Source organism: Aulonocara sp. 'chitande type north' Nkhata Bay, linkage group LG3, assembly GCF_057382095.1.
Source record: "Aulonocara sp. 'chitande type north' Nkhata Bay isolate Kocher_YH1m ecotype deep benthic linkage group LG3, A_spYH_male_GT1.1, whole genome shotgun sequence".
Taxonomy (NCBI): domain Eukaryota; kingdom Metazoa; phylum Chordata; class Actinopteri; order Cichliformes; family Cichlidae; genus Aulonocara; species Aulonocara sp. 'chitande type north' Nkhata Bay.
In genome coordinates this window covers 23226095-23244683 of record NC_141346.1, presented here as the reverse complement: position 1 = coordinate 23244683, position 18589 = coordinate 23226095, and the positions used below count along the sequence as shown (strand labels likewise).

The 18589-nt window shown below is 39.6% G+C and overlaps 1 protein-coding gene across 1 annotated transcript; it reads right to left on the bottom strand.

Moving 5' to 3' along the window:
- Positions 1–1948: 1948 nt before the first annotated feature.
- Positions 1949–9702, bottom strand: LOC147334629 (uncharacterized). The gene is made up of 15 exons (XM_086273553.1): positions 9564–9702; positions 8819–9160; positions 8335–8628; positions 8112–8237; positions 7786–7883; positions 7370–7450; positions 6752–6847; positions 5862–6245; positions 5155–5253; positions 4423–4518; positions 3844–3858; positions 3625–3708; positions 3196–3297; positions 2881–2985; positions 1949–2786 (listed from the first exon to the last, which is right to left on the bottom strand). The coding sequence occupies exons 1-15, from the start codon at positions 9700–9702 to the stop codon at positions 2649–2651; spliced, it is 2199 nt and encodes a 732-aa protein (XP_086129679.1). The 3' UTR covers positions 1949–2648.
- Positions 9703–18589: the final 8887 nt, after the last annotated feature.

Here is an 18589-nt window from a genome sequence, read left to right as displayed (position 1 = left end):
TGTCGTGGTGGAAGCAAAACAGCAAAAGTTAGAGGGAATTCATGACGATGTTTATGTGAAGCCTAGTTTGGATCTTCTTTTGCTGCTGGTTCAGTCAATATTGTTTAGAGAGAGATAAAACCTACAGCTTCAGAATCAGCGCAAAAATGGCGTGAACATCCCGCCGAAACATCAGAATCAGCGAGCTGTCGGCTTTCAGCCCCAACCATGTCCGTGCCGTCAGGTGAGAAAGGCGACATCTTACTGATTCTGATTCGTCGGCGGGTCCGCGCTTTGTGTTTACGTCTTTGTGCAGAATCCGTGTTCCTGCTCTCATTTACTGTCTTAGCTATTTTGTGGTTTTTGAAATTTTGTGAGGTTTAACCTGAGATTTGGCATCTTGGGCAAAATAAATTTATATTTAAAAATCGATTCAGGATTTTAATGAATCCAAGGTAGAATCGATTTTAATCGATAAATCGATAATCAAAACCCACCCCTAATCTCAATGGCTCCCCTTATTTGGGAAGATAAGGAATATTGAGGGATTTCTTTAAGCATGTGACATGAAGCAGAGATCAACAGTATTTTGGGGAGACATGATGCATCAGTGATGCAAGACTTCAATGAGAACATGGCAGCACGCCACTTGTTAGAAACCTTTTTTCAGTTATTAGTTTTTTTCACCAGCTTACTTCTAGTGTACTTCCCAAAGAAGGACATGGTAATGTGATGCCATCACCAACTCTTGCCACAAATGGCTGAGAAGGACCAAATAACTGAGACTGACCTGTATATAAAAAATAAATAAATCCAATTTTTAGCTGTAGTGTATATTCACAGCATGATGACAGTGTTTGCGCATCTGATGAAGGATAGTAGTGAAGATGAATTGAAGCATCTCTGATGTTAGTGAGTCATCAGACAGGCTGAGTGATATTTCCCAATATTAATATTGGCAAAGTATTAGAGCAGATATATTCTCTCATAGCTGGCAAAAAGTGCTGACTTCACAAACTGCTTTACACAAATTTGCGTCATCCTGAGGACTGTTTATGTAACACAGCCCTAAGCGGACAGCCAGAAATTATACCTGGTACTGACAAAACAGCATCATAGTATGTTTTCCTCTCTCGCTTCTGCCACATCTGAAGACCAGCAGTAGTGTCACACTAAATCATCTCACTAGTGTGGAGGTGCCCCCTTGTAGTGTAACACACCACATGTTGAAGCTCCAACAAAAAACACAAAATTAAGGCCTTTGTTTAACAAAACTACACCTGAAGACTTGTGCAATATACAAAATAACATCACATAATGTGACCACACATTACGGTGTGTCACATTTCAGAGCGTTCTCACTCCCGAGGCGTAACATGTCGACGTTTTGTCACGTCCCGCGGCGTTCCTGAGGAACGCGAAAGGAGACCTTCGGCGTTCTTATGGTACGCGGCGGGTTATGGCTGGAATCCAGTGCAATGACGCTCCCGCGGTAATAGACGTTCCAGCCCTGTATTCCAGCCCTAAACCTAACCTTATCCCTAGCCCTGACCATAACCTTATTCCTGACCTTAACCAGGACGTTAATGATGTTAAATAGCATGTTTCTAAGCGATTTGAAGAAAAAGAGCGAACATGTGTAGGTTCAGTCCAGACGGTTCTCATATTTCCTCTTTTTCCGAGGTCGTCATTTAGGAACGTGGTGGGTAGCCGAAAACGTAATATGGTGACGATTTGTCACCTAGCGTAAAATGTTACGCTTTGGGAGTGAGAACGGGTTGCACATTTACACTGCTATAGAAGAAGCTTTGTTGCTGCATCTTATGCTGGGACTTTTTAGAAAACAGAGCAACTTAACAAATAACACATTCACACATAAAAGAAACTGATCAACAGTCACAGAGGGAATTTGTTTAGTGAAGTTATTCAAAAGTTGTTTTTTTTCATGAGTTTATTGAAAAATCATCACTCAGAGAGAATCCGGATTCATCTGATCCAAAGAGAACAAGCTTGAGACTGTCTTCTTATTGGTGGAACATATTTTTGTTCAAGAAAAGAATAAGAATATAACACATACTTGAAGTGCTCGGCCATTCATGAAATAGCAGTACAACAACCTGTTTGTTCTTCTTTTGATTCAGTGCTTTTGTCTTGATGACATTAACTATGTTAGTTAATTAAACTATATTAAACTATGTTAGTTAGTTAAAACATCAATAACATGGTTCACTTTTAGCACTGACTTACAAAAACACCTCCTGATATACAATACCAAAACGTGTCTGTGCTAAAGGCTGTAAAACACAAAACAACATAATTACTGCTCAATGACATATTCATGCTTTTTTTCTCTCAAGATCTTGTGAGTTTATCTTTGTGATGCTCTGACTCGTGTATCTTCAGCTTACAAAGACACAGCGAAGCTTCGTCTTCATCCACATCCTTACAACAAAACTGTTTTTGTGTTGCACCTCAAAGAATAATGAAGATCTATTGATTCTGATATTGAAGATCACCTTGTTTATTTACATATTGTTAATTTAATAAAAAACACTGTTACACTGACTTAAAATTATATGAAATATATAAAATGTAATATTGCTCTTTTTTTTCTTTTATTCATCAAAAGAGTCCTGATGAGTTTACATGATGTAATCGTTTTTTTAGTATCACTTTAGCCTGTGGCGCTCTCCAGTGCTGCTGATGAGGTCGATCTTTAGCTTGTCTGGAGAATCCCATATGATCATGCCCAACCACATCACTTGAGCATTGTCAGGATATGGGTTCCTGCCACCGTCTCCCCGTACCTGTAAATGTAGCCGATAAAAAGGTCACAGATGTCCAAGTGAAAAGTAATAATAAGAGAGACTAAAAGAAGAATCTAGTAACACAGAGACTCACAGTGAGTTCCTCTTTAGCTTTCAGTGTAAAGTTTTCTTTAAATGTGTATGTGGAGGTTCGGTCGCCGCTCTGTAGTTTTAACTTCCAACCTGCCATCAATATATCCTATAAAAGAGAATGAAAAAAGGGGGGGGCAGTGATGAAGTTGACTTCATAAATGTTGTGTTTATAAATAAAAGTGTGTCATTTCCATCTTTGTGTTGTATCTACAAGTGAAAACGACCTTGTTTCACAAATATTTCTGGAAAAAAACACAAAACATGTTGTTTGTGTTTAGGTAGTACTCATTGTTCACCAGCATGCAAGCAGCAGTACCTCACTGGAAGTGTTTTTCAGACAGATATAGTGACCATGTCTGTCGACCTCGTCTAAAATAATGTCACCTCTCTGTGGTGTGTTAGGTTTGTTTGACTGTTGCTGAGAGAGAGACAAAAAAAAATCCAGATTAGTGTGTGACAGATGATGATGTAAAATAGTTGGAGCTTGTTAGAAAATGTGTTTGCTAAAAGTTGCTAAAATATTTAATAAACGTTAAATAAATAGCTAAGAAACTATGTTTATAAGAAAGAATTCAGTGAAGTGAGTTAATGCTAAGACACACAAATATATTGTTGGTCTTAATATGAATCACAGAAGTAAGTAAACATTTTCATTCTTTCTCAGTGAGATGTTCATGATCCAGATTTTAGCTCTAGTCCCATGAATGACTGTAAGTCAGTGAAGTGTTTGTCTGTCTGTATTTACCTCTTTCACATGTTCTTTGACGTTTAGTTGTTTTATCTCCTGATGGAAATTCTGTTTTTCATCCTTCTTCAACTTTGTGTCAGCCTTGGTGTTCCCCCGGATAAGCTGGAGAGGGAGGTCTGGGCCTCTTTGCTTAGGCTGCTGCCCCCGCGACCCGGCCTCGGATAAAGCGGATGAGGATGGATGGATGGATGGATCCTTCTTCAACTTTGCGTCAGCTTCCTGTTTTTTCTCCTGATCACAGACAGTAGAAACTGACGTCAGAGGAAACTAGTCTGACCAAAACAGTTTTTTAAAAATGATCGCACTTTGTTTCCTTTCAAAACTTTGTGCTTTAATACAAATAAATATATTTCATGATGTTGTGTTTATTAAAAAGGGGAGATTTACAAAGAATTAAAAACTTGTGTCTTCATATTTTTTTCTGTGTGAACTGTGAGACGAGGAAATAAGAGTCCTGAAAGTCTCTGAGATGTTCAGGTTGTTTGGCTTTAACTTCTGTTCTGTGATTGCTGAATGATTTCAGAGGTTTTTGCAGCAAACCTTGAATTTCTGTCTCCGCTGTCTCTTATTGTGTGGATGTGAGTCTTTGTCTGTGTTTGTAATACAAATCTGTTTTTACACACTCAGTTTGGGTCCTTGTTTCCTTTCCTGCCATTAAAAAGCCAATAGAATAAATAATAAATGTAAATGTGCTGCATGTTTGTTTGTTTGTGGTTGAGGACAGAGCGAGTTCCCAGTAAATGAATGTGTGTTTGTGCTGAAGTGTTCAAAACAACAGTCTGTGTGTGTGTTTACTTCTTTCTTCATGTTGCTGATCTCTGCATGTTTCTTCTGCAGGTGATGATGTTCCTCCTTCAGCTTCTCCTCAGCTGCATGTTGGTTTTTCTCCAACTAACAGACAAACAGATCGACACAAAGGTTCAGCCTGAACAAAACTATCTGGACTGTCAAACATAACAGTCTGAACACGTCTCCAAAACTGTTCACACATTTTCTGTTTGCTTTCAAATCTCTCTTCCTTAAAGAGCTCAAACAGGAAATCTGACCTCTGACTGACCCTGAACTCCAATAATGTCACTGAATATGAGAGCAAGCTGAAGATTTGTGTTTCTATAAATATCTTTATGGTAAAAGAAACATGCATGTGTTCATGCACAGTTTATATAGAATATAAAAATAAAATAATTGATAATCTGGTGTCTGTGTTTTTGTAACTTTATCAAAGTTTCAGTCCAGTTTTCAGATTACAAATGCAAATGTTCCAAATACGAGAAATAAACTCCTAAATGGAGTTAAAATATTTTAAAAATGGAAAAAAAAATGGTTAAACAACAAAAATGAACAAATTAAGTTATAGACATGACACAATGCTGAGACTCAATGTTATAATATGAATCATAGAAATAACTGAAGTTTCAAATTCCTTCTTAATGAAATGTTCATAATCTGCAGTTTTTAATTCTAGACCCATGAATGACTATAAGTCAGTGAAGTGTTGAAAACCTGTGTTTGTCTGTCTGTATTTACCTGTTTCCAAAATTCCTTAGTGGGTGTTTTTTTCTCCTCCTGCTGGAAATCCTGTTTTTTCTCCTCCTTCAACTTTTTGTCAGCTTCCTGTTTTTCCTCCTGATCACAGACAGTACAAACTGATGTCAGAGTAACTAGTCTGACCAAAACAGTTTGTTCAAAATCACCAAAGTATTTCTGTTACCTGTCATAACTTTGTGCTATAATAAAAATATACATTTATGATATCTTGTTTATTAAGAGTTAAATAGTTAAGATTAAAAAAATCAAACTTTATTTTTGTCTGCATTTTTTTTTTTTTTACTTTGAACTGTAAGACGTGGAAATCAGAGTTCTAAAGGTTACTGGCATTTTCAGGTTTTTGGCTTTAACTTCTTTTTATTTTGCATTCTGTGATAAACCCTGTGACTCTGTTCCTGTGGAGGCCTCGTCTGCACTTTGTGAGAACTTTTTGAGTTACTTTGTTGAAAAAGTCTCTGCTTTAAGGTCTCCACATTCACAGCCAGTTTAAGATGTAGATCCACCTTCCTAATGCAGTGAATATGAGAGCATGCTGAACACTTCTATTTCTGAGAATATCTTTATGGTAAAAGAAATATGCATGTGTTCTTGTACAGTGTAGATAGAATATAAAAATTATATCATTTAAAATCTGGTTTCAATGTTTTTGTAAACTTTATCAAAATTTGAGTCGATCTCAAAAGTACCTGGCAGCTGCTTGGTCGGGTTTGGCCCCCCTGGCTCTGATGGGCCCCTGTTGGGGTGTGGGAGGCCCTTGGATCCTGGGTCTCTGGGCTCAGAGGTCGGTCTGCTGTGGTGCAGTCGGCTGCTGGCTGAGCCTGTGAGCTCGTAACCACAGACTCCTGGGGCTTCTGCTCTGTGCCTGCTGGGTGTCTCCATCCAGCGCTCTCTTTTGCTCTTGTCTGATTCGTGGCCACAAATGTGTTAATGTTTGTCCTTTTGGGGGTCTCATGCTCTGGGGTTTTCAGGGGCCTCTCCACTTCTGTGACATCTGGTTGTTTTGCCTCCTGCTGCTGGAAATCCTGTTTTTTATCATCTTCCAACATCTTGTCAGCTTCCTGGTTTTCCTCCTGATCACAGACAGCAGAGACTGAAGTCAGAGGAAACTAGTCTGACCAAAACACTTTGTACAAAATCATCAAAGTATTTTTGTTTCCTTTCAGGAGTTTGCACTTTTGTTTAAAAAGTATATACATATTTTTTTTCAGTGTGAACTGTGAGACGAGGAAATAAGAGTCCTGAAAGTCTCTGTAATGTTCGGCTGTTTGGCTTTAACTTCTGTTCTGTGATTGCTGAATGATTTCAGAGGTTTTTGCAGGAAACCTTGAATTTCCGTCTCCGCTGTCTCTTATTGTGTGGATGTGAGTCTTTGTCTGTGTTTGTAAGAGAAATCTGTTTTTACACACTCAGTTTGGGTCCTTGTTTCCTTTCCTGCCATTAAAAAGCCAATAGAATAAATAATAAATGTAAATGTGCTGCATGTTTGTTTGTTTATGGTTGAGGACAGAGCGAGATCCCAGTAAATGAATGTGTGTTTGTGCTGAAGTGTTCAAAACAACAGTCTGTGTGTGTTTACTTCTTTCTTCATGTTGCTGATCTCTGCATGTTTCTTCTGCAGGTGATGATGTTCCTCCTTCAGCTTCTCCTCAGCTGCATGTTGGTTTTTCTCACACTAACAGACAAACAGATCAACACAAAGGTTCAGCCTGAACAAAACTATCTGGACTGTCAAACATAACAGTCTGAACACGTCTCCAAAACTGTTCACACATTTTCTGTTTGCTTTCAAATCTCTCTTCCTTAAAGAGCTCAAACAGGAAATCTGACCTCTGACTGACCCTGAACTCCAATAATGTCACTGAATATGAGAGCAAGCTGAAGATTTGTGTTTCTATAAATATCTTTATGGTAAAAGAAACACGCATGTGTTCATGTACAGTTTATATAAATATAAAAACAAAATAATTGATAATCTGGTGTCTGTGCTTTTGTCACTTTATCAAAGTTTCAGTTCAGTTTGCAGATTACAAATTAAAATGCAAATGTTCCAAATAACCTAAACTTTTTTGTTCTTTCTATTTCATAATCTTAACCTCATCAATGACCTGTAAACTGCTCCCTCAGGATTATAAAAAGTATAAAAATATTTTACACAAACAAGAAGCATAAATGTGTTTAACAAACTTTTGCTAACCTCTGTTTTACTGGATTCCTCCTCTTTCATGTTTTTCTCCATCAGTTGCTGATGTTTTTTGAGAGCTGATGAGCCTCCAGACTGAGAGAAGACATGAACAGAATAATTTAGGTTGTTACATAATGTTCTGTAAAATGAAAACATGACAGAAAAAAATATTTGAATATTAGGATAGCAGAAAAATACCATCTATTCATACAGCAGAAGACGGCAACTATATATTTCCCGTCACATTATTCCTCTGACGATTTTTAACTCTTTTATTTTCATTTCATTGTCAGTAAAGTTGTCTCTTTCTTTTCTTTAAAAAGTTGTATATTTTGTTTATAAACATTTTTTCCCCACAGTCATGAAATCTCTCATACTGTTTTTCCTACAGGTTTTGTTGTCTTGTCTGTTTCTGTCATATCACTCACTGGCTCGATGTCCTGTGTCATGAGCGTCTCCTGCTCTTGGTCCGGTTCAGTTTTTGTTGTTTCTTGTTTTTTTCGTAAGCAGTGAGGTTTCCAGACATCTGTTAAACGTTTAGACAAGAAAGTCAACATGATGTCGTCCTGGGCTTTAGAATGGTAACACATCATTTATCATCTCATTTTAATATGAATTAATTAAATATGCTGTATGTTTTCTTTTTAATGCAACACAAAGAGGTTTATAACTTTGCATGTGTGTTGCTTTAACCCCTGTAGGCAAAACTTTAGATAATAATTTTGACAAGATGGTAAATTAATTTGTGTCTTACTTGTTTTGTTTCGTCTCCAGATGAAAAAAACTCCAATTAAAATCAAGATGATGCTTAGAGCCAAACTAACAACCACACCAATGATGATGGGAGCAGCAGAACTGGAGTTGAGCTGGAAGTATTCATCTGAAACAATAAAAACAGAATTACATGTTATTTTAAAAGATTCTGGTTCATTCAAACCAAAATCGAGCATATCATACATTTTATAAACTAGATTTACCTGGAACATGTATGTGTGTCTCTCTGCTCTGGTTGGTGTTCCTCTGTTGGACTCTGCAGGTGATCTTGTTGCTGTGTCTCTTCTCCACAGTCACTCTGCTGCTGACAGTATAGAGGTCATCAGGACCTCTGAGGGTCTCTGTAGGTCCAGCAGAGAGGAGGTTTCCCTCACCGTCCAACCACAGCAGCTCAGGCTCTGGATACCAGCCTGCAGACTCACACTGTAACACCACTCCACTGATGGCTTTATCAAGGTTTGCTAAGCTGATGACAGGTGAGGAGACAGCACCTGATGCTGGATGAAATGTACAATTTAAAATGCTGATCAGTAATGCAAATCACTAAAAATGCAATGGTAATATTTGAATCTGATACAGACTGCAGTTTCCCAGCTGGTGCAACTCACTGGCTGAATCACGGCATTATTGCAAATACTAGTCCAAACTGCTCTGTGCACACATAACATATATAATTCATCCACTTACCGACCACAAGATCAATAAAAACTTCTTCATCCTTCTCTGGGATGTAACATCTGTATCTGCCCTGGTCTGCAGGTTTTACTTTGGATAGTTTCAGTGAAATGTTTCCATGTTTCAGCTCATCAGTGAACAATGATGATCGACCTATGTAGGACGGATTTTTCATATTTATGAGGTCCTGACCTGCACGCCACAGAAACACAAATCTGGGGTCCAGGTCGGGTCTTGTCCACTCCGAAGTCATCACAGCAACATTTTCTCCAGGTACCAGGTGACATGGCAAAGTGATGTCTTTCCCAGCTGTTGCAATAATTGGCTGAGTTGGACCAATTAACCGAGACTGACCTGAGATAAAAAGATCAGTTTATTAATTTCTTTATGAATGAGAACTTCTAAGAAATCCCGCTGAACCTCAATCGAGAGATCTTCTTTTTCTTTGTTAAATAATATTTCATAACAAATGTCTTACTTCCCCTAAAATATTCAACCTCTACATTTTTGTATTGCGAATTATAATGTAACGATCAAATTACAGATTCGGTTAGAATTTATAATCTAGTCACATTAGTCAAAGGTATAACTACTAGGTTACAGCTTTTAAGAATCAATAAGAACACTGAGAGATAACATAAAAATATTGACAAATTAAAACAAAAAACTAAACATTAAACATGGCAATTTGAGCCATAAATTTTATAAACACATACACACAAATAATTACTGTGACCTTATATGTGAAGGTACTTACAAAAATGTACAAGAAGAGGGAAAACCAGAAAACAGTTTCTGAGACAATAAAGGGAAAATCCAGCCATCTGATGATTTATGCTCTGAAAATGGGGAAAAAATAATACAACAAACAAGTTACTAATAAAACAATAAAACATGGCTGAGTCAGGTTCATACTTTCACATTCAATTCAAATGTCCTTGAGGTTTCTTTGATGGACACACAAATACCTTCAGTTCATTGTTCCATTGTGAATTTAAATTGTGTGAATATTGTCAGATGTAGAATACTGTACGATAAACTAAAACTATGTTTAGTACAACTTTTCATTGCCATTTTCTGATACTAGGTCATAGTTGTAATATTTGTAAATGAAACATGCAAAACCAGATATTAAACACTTATTTATTTGATAAATATTGATCAGACAACAATTATCCAGTCCCCTGAAATGCAGAAAGTTTCAGCTTTTCCTCCAGAAATAACTTCGAAGTTATAATGTGTACCTCAATGTAAATCCTCTAAATGTAGACCTGCTATGCTGTACTGTAAGATGTATTCGATGTATTTTGTATAAGATGGTATTTTAGTAAGATGAGAAAGTCAGTAAGATATAACTTAGACATTAAAAATAAGATATAAAATACAACATACCTGTTGCATGAAGTGGCTCTCACCTGAAAAGAACCTACAGTCTGAGTTAGTAAATCATTACTGAGTTAGTGAAACTCAGCATTAGTGAAACCAGACATCCAGTGTGTGCGTGTGTGTGTGTGTGTGTGTGTGTGTGTGTGTGTGTGTGTGTGTGTGTGTGTGTAAAATCTTCCTCACGAACTTTGAGCCTGTTGCAAGGAAACTGGTCTCTGTTATAAACAGGGTTGGAAACAGATCTGCTATGATACTTGCGGGAGCATGAAACCACTTTTCTAATCAGGCAGGTGAATTAACCTGAGAGATTGAAGAGCAGAAGAAACTGTAAAATAAAAGAAAGAAAAAAGTTTGGCAACTTGAATAGATGCAAACTGTTTGTGTTGCTGCTACTGTCCCATTTATGTGTTTAGAATTTATCAGTACACAAGCACTGCTCAAGCAAAACCTAGTAAACAAATGAAGAGATGAAGTTCTATTAATTAATTTGTTTCATCCAATGTTGACATTAGAAAGAATTTAGAATATCTGTGTTTGTTGTATTGCAAACCAAAGACGAGCGAGAATTTTAGAAAACAGGAAGATGATCAAGAGTTTTCAGAACATGTGCATTTTTGCCTTTATTGGACATGACAGTGCTGACAATAGGCAGGAGGAGAGAGTGAGGGGGAATGACACACAGGAAATGGTCTGGACTCAAACCCAGGTACTCGCAGTGAGGACTCGAGCCTTCAGTACATGGGGCACCTGCTCAGCCAGATGAGCTGTAGCAGGACCGTCTAATCAGAGTCTGATGGTCAGTTAGAAGACAAGTGTGACTGATTATATGAGCTCCAATACAAGCCTGCCAGCAGCCAGCAAGAGGAGAAATATGAATTGGAAAAAAAATTAAAAATGAATGGCTTTCTTGACCAAGAAATGAGGCATCAAGTTTTATTTAGAACTTTTAATCCTAGCTGCAATCTAGAAATTCAACCATAATAGAAAATGTTCCCTGATCTAAATTCTCTTCTAGGTCAAACAGCAACACAAATAAAAGCTGCAATGCGTATTGCCACAAATGGACATGGAGATACAGTATATATGCATTGAGTGCAATAAATACATGTCTCCATGTGTTGCATAAACTGGCACAAACAGTATTTTTATTCAGTTAATTGGATAGACTTTTGTGAATTTGGAACATTACAGTTCAAAGAAGTTAACATTAGCACTCATTAGAAATTTCCCTTTATATTTGTTCCAAGATAAGAATTGGTGGTTCTACTATTAAGTTTATTCAAAAGACTGAATAAACTCTCACGGTTGGCAGCATTCACGAGACGTTGCCAGCCATTTGCTTCCAGTTTGTCACCTACCTCATGTTGGTAACAGGCCTCATGGGTTCATGTTTTCTCATCAATGTTCTCAACTTACCTTGGCTTTTGTGTCCCTATAGTAATCTCATCAAGGGATCATCCACCTGCAACTTCTCCCTTTTACTCGCTTCATGAACTCAAATATCCTGCTACTCTCACATGCCTGTCCTGCCTTCTGCCTTCTCTAGATCACAGGAAAAAAAACAATGTTGGAACCTCTTTCATGCATACACCAATTGGATGCTCACCTGACTACCCCCGCCTGGACCTTGCGCAACCCAGCTGCAAAGTAAGCCACAAATTCAATACTCACTTTCTCACCAGTTACTGTTCTCCACACCCAGATCCTAACCTTAATTTCCCTCTGTTACAGTATCGCCACATTAAGACTCCCCACCAAGCACCCACGCCATATCATTGCTTATCTTTGTGTTTAGAAAAATTAAAGCTTCGGAGAAACCTTATCGCTGTGCCGTTTTAATTGGCATTTGGGTCCACTCTCACATACGGGCGTCTAGGTCCTTTTGAAGGTCCTGTTACCTTGAGATTTTGTTTTGTTTTGTTTTTTGTAAAATTAAATTAACTAAATTAACAAAGAACATGAACTTAAACATGTTAGCTGAGACTCAAAGCACTTTACATGAAATAACATTCAGTGAACTTGTATTATTTATCAAAACAAGTTAGCATACACATGCTAATATGTACTCACTGGCATTAAACATGTGATTCCCAGCCACAGAGCTATCAACTTACTATAATCACAAGATGCTTGGATGTCCTTCAAGAAACCTGGAGAGCTAACAGTGCTCATCACAGTGTCACAGTGTTGCCTCAATGATTACAACTGTTGTCTCACAGCAAGAAGGTCCCGAGTTTGATTCCACCGCTTGGTTCCTTTCTGTGTGAATTTTACATATTTCTCCATGTGTGGGTTAGCAAACTGCAGTTGATTAAGGCTGGCTCCAAAAGTAGGATAAACCTCATAGACTCCCAGAATTTCAAAAATCAATTAATTATCTGCAATAATGATATTTGGTTAAAAATGCAGCATAGTTAATTATATCAGCCCAATCAGAAAGTCTCTGCACCGGTATTATAGTTCAATTATTGCCCTATTATGGTTACAATTCACAAATTCCACTTTCCAAGCAAGCTTGTTAGCATTAGCTGGCATTAGAAAGTCAGAGAAGTCACCATTTTGAACTCTCCATTTACGCTTCATGTCCACAGCTCAAAACCTAAAAATGGGCTCTCAAAATTAAATAACTAATTGGTTGTGTCATAGTGGCTTAAATCAGTTTTTCCATGTATTCTTTAGAGTAAAACTGTAACTTCATCTTTAAAAAAATGTGAATCTTCACTTACAGCCTGTTCTTGAGACGAGTAAATACAGTAAGTAATGAAAGGGAAAGGGTGATATAAACTCCAGCTGTGGTTGTTTATAGACTGAGGTTACAGTGACTCTAACTCTGCACAGGAACAGGAAACTCTCAAATACTTCAGCTGTATTTCAGCCTAATGCTCAGTCAACTAGACAACATGGCAGTCACAACTCTGTGCTTCAGGATAAGTAATGTGGGGATGAACAGAAGAGTATTTGACCAGCATAATATAATCTGCAGTATGATCATTGCTTTAACAATGTAACAGATAGCTTTAAGATGGCCTTAAGATGTTTATGATGATGTTAACTTTGTATTTCAGGTGCAGTTATAACTATTTTATACATATTGCATATCTGTGCTTATTTGAGTTGATGTTCAGGTTCTTTAAAGGTCGTAAGCCTCACTGACGTGACTGTTCAGGTGATACATGCTGAGGGAAAACTAGAACATAGAAGGAATTGCAATACATGCTTACAAAACACTTATATCAGGTCATTTTATATTAAGGTTTATTAGAGGTTCTTGATTAAAACATTTATTTAGTAGAAGACATACACATAGTCTCAGTGAGCCTCTGGTCTGGTAAAAGGTCAGAAGTGCGAGAGGTGACATCGAGGCTGAGTGAGGTCGTGACACACACACTTTAAATTAGATTTATTTAGAGGATGTTTGGCTGTAACTGCAAAATTGTCTTGGTAAAAGAGGAACCGTTTCTTGGTGTCTCGGCAAGAAAGAGGAATAGGATAAGAACTGAAAGGTACACAGGAAGTGCCAGCCATGAAAATAGACGATGATGTTCTGTGTAAAAGGTCATTGTGGTGTTGATTTGACGTATGTATAAAATGTATCTGTGACGCATGAAGGGGCGTCAGTAAACAAACCCTGATGTTATAAAATAATTGTTTGTGCCTTAGTAAGTCGAAGATCAATTGCTGTTTTCAGTGATCTTCCCACGTGTGAATTAAAATCTTCGTTTGACTTCACCCGGCCGGACCAGTGTGGTTATTTTTCGATCACCTCTTGTACCCTTCCTCAATTTTTGAATCTTAACATTTGGGGGCTTCGTCCGGTGGTTGAGTAAGGGAGAAAAGTGGAGGTGTGAGCGGTGGTCCGAGGTGGTCAGACGGGCAGACATGAATTCCAGTGGTTGAAGTGAGTGGGCATAAGCCGGCTTATCCAAAAGGTAAGGCACTACCTGTTGAATTATTTCCAAAGTGTGCCAAATTGGACATGATAAAATTTAAGTCCACTCACTGAAGTTACTGGTGGATGTCTGTTTTGATTTTGATGAAAATCTCATGAGTTGATGCAGTTAGAGTTCTGCTAAGAAGAAATGAAAGTAGTTAAGAGTCTGATAAGAAAAGTTTAAATACTGGGTTGAAGTCCCAAAGAAATTGAGTTAGAGTCTCAAGTAGTTTGGTAGGGAATTGGTTATTTTGTTGGTTAGAGTCCAAATTTGGTCATAAGAGTGGACCTGAGCGGTCAAATTGACCACTAGGTTGCACCTGCCTCAGTTATACACTTGTTTCGGGTGTTGATTGTTGTTTCAAAGTATTATAAATTATTCTAGAACGGCAGTTCGAGTCTGCTAGGAAGCGCAGAGCCCGGAGGTTACGCTCCCTCCTTGTCGTGGACGCGCGACATTGACCTCTCGGCGAAGAGGGATAGTTCAGTGTGGCTTAACTGTGGGGTACAGGGCATCCTGGAATTAAGCTAGGAGTTAGAGTCTCCTTACCGTTTGGAACGGTATCTGCGCTTTTTTGGGCAGCAAAGGTTGGACCTTGGGTGTTGGACACTTTTAAATTGAGTTAGGGATTTTAAGAGATGAGGCCAGAAACAGTTAAAGTCTTGATACTGGTTAATTGGTCGTAAAAAACTCAGGGAGTTTATCCGCTGGGCGGTTATTTTAAATTTGTCTAAATTGTGTAGGCGCTAAAGCTGACAGATCTGACAGTGGTTGTAAATATAAGACGTCGTTGTAATATAGAATAAGAAAATTTGGTGTGAGAGGTCTCTGTGTGTCGAGTCAGTAATGCACTGACTGCCTGCTGCTATTCTTAGATGAAGAGTGTGTGTGCATGCAAATGAGGCAGCTGATGCAGAGCGCATGAGCTGCCTCGGCTGCTTTCGGTTTTGTGTGTTATTCAGCTCTATAACTATTGTTTGCAAATGTGGATAAATGTCTGCGATTAAAATGCTGGCTTAGTAAATAATAACATTGTAAATATATGAATGGTGACAGCGTTTCAAAATAGAATATAAGAATTGTTTGTGTTTAAAACCAACGTTTAGGTAAGAAGATTTAAGGTGGATTTGAAGGCATAAACAAAAAATAAAAGGGTTACAGTCTGCAAGGGTTGTTAATTCATGAGCTGACTGGATGCAGAGTAAGTGGAGTGGTCATCCTGAGAGGATTGAATGATGCTCTAACTCTGTGGTCAAGTCAGACATAGGCTTTAAGCAACCATGAGCCACTAATAAGCGTGACAGATTAATGAGTATGTGTAAATTGAACTTGTTAAATAGCCTTAATAGAAGTAACTCAATGAGCACGCAATAAAGTGGACCTGTTAGAACCCCTTTGACATTTGTCCCTTCAACAATAAATGATTATATTGTGTCCCATGCACTAAACAGTCCCATTTAATACTGTTAAATCGTTGTTTAAATAGAATAAGCAAACATGCCTGTGCTTTATTTTGCAACCTGTAACATACAAATTGCAGAGGAAGAGGGTCGACTGGAGGTGACCTGTAAATGTCACATAGTGACTGAGGAAGGTGTTTCACCTTATGAGATGACAGTGTGGTCCGAGATTGAGCTGCATGAGCTAAATGCCTATATACAACGTTGTCTATTTCTATTTCAAGGCTTAAAGGAGATGACTGAGCATGAAAATGATCCAAATTGGGAGCCCACAGAGGCTATGGTAGAGTCGGTACTAGACGGTTTTGATTCTGATATGCTTGCTTGGGAAATAATGTAATTATCTGTGGAGATGTCTCCAAGCGATTAGTAGATTTAAAGGAGACAAATGTGTGCTTGAGAGTGCGTGGTTGAAATTGTATGTGTGCGTGTGCGTTTGATATGTGGGAGCCTTCTTGGGCAGCGATTTTTTTGTTAAACCTGTGGCAGGCTGTGCAAAATGGAGAAAACTTTGACATAATGACATAAAGGTGATTTCTTGGTTTTAGATTTATTAGTACGGGACAAGTTGAGGGACCCTTGAGGGTGTGTTGCTGTAAAGTATATAAGGGACGCGCAGCGCCGTTAATGGGTTTAAAATAAATGAAAAAACACTAATCCGAGGAACTATTGGAGAGGTAAGTATACGGAGGTGAGCGCGTTGCGCATAAGGGTTGCTGGTGTCATATATTAACACTTTGAGGGCGAATAATTTTGATTGAGTGTCAACGCTTGAGAACGCGAGGACAGCGTCTAAAGTGCTGGGTTAAACTTTGTGTGTCACCGAGCAGGGGAAGAGGAGCCAGTGGTTGCGAGAACAGCGAGACGAAGACTGAAACCGAAAGTTAAGCGTGTCTGGGTGACCTAGACCTAGAAGGTGGAGTCGACCAACGCCGTTGGAAGAGGTAAGTCTGTGTTTCAGAGAATGGCTGACAGCTCGGGTGCGACACCTAGTGGGAAAAGGGGATGCAAACCTCTGAAGGATCAGCTTGAACAGCTTAAGAAAGCTATTCGTTTGGCTTCCCCTGGAGTATTAAAATCAGCAGAGAAAGAGTGCCAAGCGATGGAGGTTGAGGTAAGCAAACTTATTACATCCCAACAGAAAGGGCTGGGTGATAAAATACCTCTGAGCTTGGTGTTAAAAACTGAAGGAGAAGTGTATGGACAAATGCATGAGGCCCTACGTGCGTCCATAGAGGCATTAACGGCATTGGAGGTTATAAAGCAGAGAGTAATGCAGGGAGGGCCAGAAGAGGAGAATGAAGACCGTGCGACGTCATCAGAAGAAGAAGACGATGAGGAGGACGAAGATGGAGGAGCTGAACCCCAACCAAGTACAAGCCTAATTTTGAGGAAAAGAAGTGTGAAGAGAGACCAAGCACAGAGACGGCCCATATTTAAGAGCTCAAAGGGAAAAGGAAAGTTGAGGAAGAGTAGAAAAGTGAGTTTTGAACAAGGAGCTCCTGACCCTGGTTTAAGTCTGCCTCTAATAGCAGGTCCAAAGAACGAACCAGTTTATCGCGCCTATAAGGTGAGAGATTTGGAAGCATTGGTTAAACAACTTCCACCAATAACCAAGGGAGAACATTGGGAAGGAGAAGAATTAGCGCTGGGCGATTTTCGCGCTTTGGCCGGACGTTGTATGCTGGGTGGTGGGTTAGCAGATGTAGAGCAGATAGCTCAAACAACCAGATATGCAAATGACCTGCAATATCATGAGGTGCAGAATGACTTAGCAGATGCAGTCCGGGAGAAGTACCCAACTCCTAACTCTGGAGCCATTCCAAAAATTATTTGGGATCCCAAAAACACACCCAGAGAGTGTTTAGCTAAAGCAAAGGAACAATGGTTGTTAGGAACAGGAATACATCCGGGGAAGGAGGGTGAAAGTAGAGCGTGGTTTCGTTCGGCAGTGCTGGCAGGGCTGCCCAACCAGGTTGCAGTTGACTTGGAAAAGAACCCAGATTTTGCCGTTGCAGACTCGGTGCAGTGGGATAGACATGTGACCCACAGACTTCAGCAGGAACAGGATTTGGCAAACAAACAAAAGAAAGAGTTGGAGGAAGTCCAGGCGTGGCTGGTTAAGTTGCAGCTGGCAGAAGCAAAAAACAAAGCAGGAGACAGAAAGAAAGAGGATAAAGAGAGCGCAAGGAAAATAATGGTGGCAAGGCCTCAGCCCGATCCTGTGCCTGACTTGCCAGATCAGGATCCGGGTCTCTACCCTGATGACCGTTGGCCCGCCAATGCACCAAGGCAGCGTCAACCAGTAGGGAATTGGGGGACCGGTGGACCGCAGAGAGGGCGTGGTGGATCCGTGGGGGGAGGACAAAGGGCTCGGAATCCAGGGAATCCTAACAATGTGTCTTGGACTGCCTGTTACAGCTGTGGAGCAGAAGGACACTGGTCCCGAGAATGTCCTGAATCGCAGCGAAATTATCAGAGGCGAGGCTATCAATCCCAGGCACGAGGAGGCCCAAGACAAAGAGCTGCTTACAGGGGAGCACATCAAGCTCCAAACCCGAATGCAGCACCAGCCGCCCAGTACCCAGTAGCTGACTGGGGCTGGGAGAGGGAGCAATACTGACGGAGCCCGGAGAAACTGAACAGCGTGGGGGGCGGCAGAACCCATGCTGTCAATGACCGTGGAAGGCACTGAATTGCCCTTCCTGGTGGATACTGGAGCAACATACTCAACACTGAAAGACACACCAGACAGTGCGACACTCTCCTGTCACACAGTTAATGTGGTAGGCTTTTCCGGGATTCCAATGACACTGCCATTGACAGATCCAGCATTGACACAGCTGGGAAAACAGACTTTGAAACACCAATATGTGGTGTCCTCACAGGTGCCTGCAAATCTCATGGGCAGGGACCTGCTTGTGAAACTGGGAGCCACAATCATGTGCTCACCAGATGGACTGATTGTTACTCTGCCTGGAGGAAAAGAATTCCCGTGCCTGGGA

Coding starts and splice junctions, on each gene's coding strand:
- LOC147334629 (XM_086273553.1), bottom strand. CDS start 9,702: ATGTTTTATTGTTTTATTAGTAACTTGTTTGTTGTATTATTTTTTCCC. Junction 6,848..7,369: donor AGGAATCCAGTAAAACAGAG/GTTAGCAAAAGT, acceptor TTTGTCTGTTAG/TGTGAGAAAAACCAACATGC. Junction 2,986..3,195: donor TGAAAAACACTTCCAGTGAG/GTACTGCTGCTT, acceptor TCTCTTTTATAG/GATATATTGATGGCAGGTTG.